The sequence below is a fragment of the Gekko japonicus genome, unplaced genomic scaffold (genome assembly GCF_001447785.1).
Source record: "Gekko japonicus isolate JY-2015 unplaced genomic scaffold, Gekko_japonicus_V1.1 scaffold7967, whole genome shotgun sequence".
Lineage (NCBI taxonomy): Eukaryota > Metazoa > Chordata > Lepidosauria > Squamata > Gekkonidae > Gekko > Gekko japonicus.
Window position 1 is genome coordinate 7,582 of NW_015173358.1, and position 4,402 is coordinate 11,983.

General features: G+C 41.4%; 1 protein-coding gene across 1 annotated transcript; it reads left to right on the top strand.

Annotated features, from left to right (window-relative positions):
* The first annotated feature begins 3,357 nt into the window (after positions 1-3,357).
* LOC107120221 (olfactory receptor 12D2-like) lies at positions 3,358-4,326 on the top strand. The gene has a single exon (XM_015422863.1). The coding sequence runs from the start codon at positions 3,358-3,360 to the stop codon at positions 4,324-4,326; it is 969 nt and encodes a 322-aa protein (XP_015278349.1).
* The last annotated feature ends 76 nt before the right edge of the window (positions 4,327-4,402 follow it).

Genomic DNA, 4,402 nt, shown 5'->3' on the forward strand with positions numbered 1-4,402 from the left:
TTTTTTTAAAAAAACAAAAACCTTAAAAGTGTTTGGGGGGCTTCACCTGTGTAAGAGTCACAAGGGGAGGTGGGTTAACTTTTCCACCCGTGCTATTTTCCTTATTTAAGTTACGCTTTCCCCAATGTGCCCTTGAGGGAAAATTTACGATATTTCCAACTGTTTGTACAATAGGAGGAAAGCTGCAGATAACCACATTATTAACCTGGGAAAGCAATGTGTGATAAGGTTAACACCCATAAACACATTCTAAAGCCATAGCCTCCATCTAATTTGGAGAGCTCTGCATCTGCTGGCAAGCTTTTTAAAACAGTGGAAGACCCAGTCAGGTATCTCCCATTGTCTTGTTTCTTCCTCTGGCAAAGGTCTTGACAACATATTCCAGTGCAGTGAAAGTAATGAGATTAAGCATGATCCTGTTCCTCCACTGGCTTTCTTGTGGTGGAGTTAGACAGAAACTGATCATTTGAATCAGAGACCGAAAGAGGCAAAGCTGGTCCCTGCACCAAGATGGAGGAGGGAGGAAAGCTATATGAACTAAAATGGAAGCAAGCTGGCAAAAGACCAATCTATTTTTTTTTACATGCTAAGTTCATCCTGTTCCTCCACTGGCTTTCTTGTGGTGGAGTTAGACAGAAACTGATCATTTGAATCAGAGACCGAAAGAGGCAAAGCTGGTCCCTGCACCAAGATGGAGGAGGGAGGAAAGCTATATGAACTAAAATGGAAGCAAGCTGGCAAAAGACCAATCTATTTTTTTTTACATGCTAAGTTCAATCAATGACATTAAGTGCCAGAAGACAGTGAACTGCAACAAACTCTTTAAAGTTGCAATGTTCATCTTTTACAACAGCAAAGATTTGGTATAGTATTCTAATATATTTTTCTTGTTATTTATAATCTTGGTAATTAAAAATAAGTTTCATCGGTAGAAATGGGTTGTACAAACTCTTTGTTTCCCCCCCAAGGACTAAACACTCTCCAGAGGTTCATAGATATTATTCCCATATGGACAGTCCCCTTAATGACAACCCACAGCACCTCATAAACAGGGCAAATGAAACAGAGGTTTCTAGACTGCAAAGTAATTCAGGATTCACCCAGCAATGAAGGTTTCTTCATAAACATATGAAGCATATACCCTGTACAATGTTCTTTGTTCATTTATCTTGTTGGAAAAGTAGCCTCATCAAGGTATGAACTGGAATCTAAATATTGTGGGATATTTTACCATGTTGCCAAAACATTTGCAAAAGTCTGAGCGGCTATTTTTCTCCCTTTTCCCTCCTTATAGGAAGACAAAATGGTTAAAAAAAATTTAGATTCAGGATGGATTCAAGTTCATTGTATTATTACAAGATTAGACGAACATTTTATAAGCTTATATAATGATCTTCACTACTTGGGTTTTTAGTGGTTAACTGTTCTTTCACCCGTAGATGTTAGATTCCCTACCCTATTTTTCTTTGTAGTTTATAGAAAATCAATTTTAAAAATCCCCTTCGGGGGGGCCAAAAAAACAAAAAACAAAAGTCTTGCTATGAGTTCTTCTACAGAACAAGTCAATATGAGAGTTCCCCGGGGGGAAATTGAGTGTTTCAAAACCTACAGAATAAATCAAAAAGGGTAATAAAATAAAATAAATAGATTCAGGATGGATTCCATTTACCCCTTATTGTTCCTATGCGCTCCACTTTAATCTGAATTCTCTGGGATGTCAGGGGTGCTGAATGATACATCGCTGTGGAGTAAAAATCCCCTTCGGGGGGGCCAAAAATGGTAATAAAATAAAATAAATAGATTCAGGATGGATTCCATTTACCCCTTATTGTTCCTATGTGCTCCACTTTACTCTGAATTCTCTGGGATGTCAGGGGTGCTGAATGATACATCGCTGTGGAGTGCTAGACTAGAAAATCTTTAGAGATGTGATAAATGTCTTTTCCATATGCCTTAGGTCAGCTGACTAGCCTTTCTAGAAATAGGTAGAAACATTGAAATACAGGCCTGTGTCTTGTGAAAAGGCTGGGAGAAAGTCTATGATTTCCCTGCATTTCTCTCTTCCCCTAAAATACCTCTTGTCCACCAGGAAAAAAAAAATTCTTGGATTGTGTGGAGGGGGAAGGGGAAGCAGGGAAGAGGTGAGAGTAGACAAAATCATCCTTCCCCCCCCCCTTCCTTCAGCACAGTTAAGACTGGGGCAAGGTACTTTATACTGTAGGAAGATTCATGGAATGGAACATTTGTATCCAAAACAGAGACTGACCAATACATCATGGTCCCTGTGTTGACAGAAGAGGGAGGTCTAAGGATCGTTTTTCTGTTTTATCTCCTTGCTTATCTCCCTCACTTGCACGGATGTTCATCCACACAGGTTCTGAGACCCCAGGAATAATCTTTCTGGTGATTGAAAGGGATGAGCAGGGAGACAGGGGTTCAGGGGGGAAACATCAGTGTTCCCCTGGTGTTTAATAGGATACAAGTCGTTAAACTGATGAGCCAAACCGAAAGGTCTGATTTGAGAACAAAACGTTGGGTCTGGTGAAACATGCCTTTTCCATTACAAGAAGAAGAAAAAGCTCCAGTGTTAGTGGAATGAAACATACACAGCCTACACACAGAGTCTGGCCAAATCGTATTGTGTGCTGTGGTTGTTGTTGTTTTCCCCCCTCTCCTTTCCTGAACAGAGCATTTGCTGTTTTTTTTTTTCCTTTAAAGATGCATCCTGGTGGATCACAAGGAAATTTAGATGTTTAAAATCGGGAATTCACTCAGTCGTAGTGATGTTTTTAATATGGTGGTGGAAAGTGCCATCAGGTCTCAGCCCACTTATGATGAGCTGTTGGGTTTTCAAGGCAACAGATGAGCAGAGGTAGCTTGGTCTCACCTGCACTTCCGTCATGATCTCCCATCCAAGCACTAACCGGGGCCAACCCTTTTTAGCAGCCAAGATCTGCTGAGACTGGAGTAGCCTAGGCCATCCAGGTCAGGGTAGTTTTATATATAAGACAGCATAAATGCTAAACTTGCACAACTGCATTGTATGGCTTGGACCCAGCTGTGTAAAGAAGTATTTCCTTTTGTCTGTCCTGAATGTAGTTCTCCATATTTAAAAAGAAACAGTAATCAATAAACACAAGGAATGTCTCAAAAACCTAAATAGCATTGGAACTGGGTTTGGATTTAGACTGAGAACATTTAAATCACCTTTTGTAATGTGTATGTTTCCCTTAAATCTTGTTACGTAAAGTTCCTCCTGCCTTGCAACATTTTAGCCTCTTCTGTTCTTATAGTCTTCTGATACAGATATACCACATAGTGATCTGACCGCCTTTCTTTTTTTTCACACTGTCAGCAATGGAGAACCAAACAGAGGTGGGTGAGTTCATCTTGATAGGCCTGACCAACCTCTGGGAGCTTCAGAAGATACTCTTCCCTCTCTTTCTGCTGTTGTACTTAATCATTCTACTGGGGAATGGTGCCATTGTGGCTGTAGCAGTAACTGAACCACAACTACACACTCCTATGTATTTTTTCCTTGGGAATCTTTCCTGCCTGGATATATTCTTTTCCACCGTAACAGTTCCAAAGATGCTAGCTGGCTTTCTATCAGAGCTGCAAACCATTTCCTTTAGTGGTTGCATGACTCAGCTCCACTTTTTTCACTTCTTGGGCAGCAGCGAGGTCATCCTTCTTGGAGTCATGGCATATGACCGCTACGTTGCTATATGCAACCCGTTGCGTTACACCATCATTATGCGAAAGCAGATCTGTCTGATCTTGGCCACAGCCACGTGGACCACTGGTTTTTTTCATGCCCTGATGCATACAGTGATGACTGCTCGTCTTCCCTTCTGTGGACCGAACCACGTTGAGCACTACTTCTGTGAAATCAAACCACTGCTGAAACTGGCCTGTGGCAGCACTCGTCTCAATCTCATGCTTCTCAACACTGTCACCAGCTGCATTGCCATGGCCCCCTTTGTTGTCACACTGCTCTCCTATTTCTACATTATTACTTTCCTCCTTTTCAAAGTTCATTCACAAAAGGGGCGACAAAAGGCCTTCTCCACCTGTGGGTCCCACCTGATGGTGGTGGCTTTGCTCTATGTACCGGTGTTGTTCAACTACATGCTTCCCTCTGTGGGCACTGTGGATCAAAGGGAAATGATGGTAACTATCATATATAGTGCGGTTACGCCAGTTTTGAACCCACTTATATACACACTGAGGAATCAGGAGGTTAAAAAGGCCTTACAAAAGATCCTGTGTAGAAAGCCAGACGGCCTCTTTAGGACAAGAGGCCCCTTTTTCACTGAAAAATAGTGATCAAAAGATCTTTGTCAGATTCTCTGCAAAACCATGCAGTCATTGGAGGAAGAACTACAAATTTCATTATGAT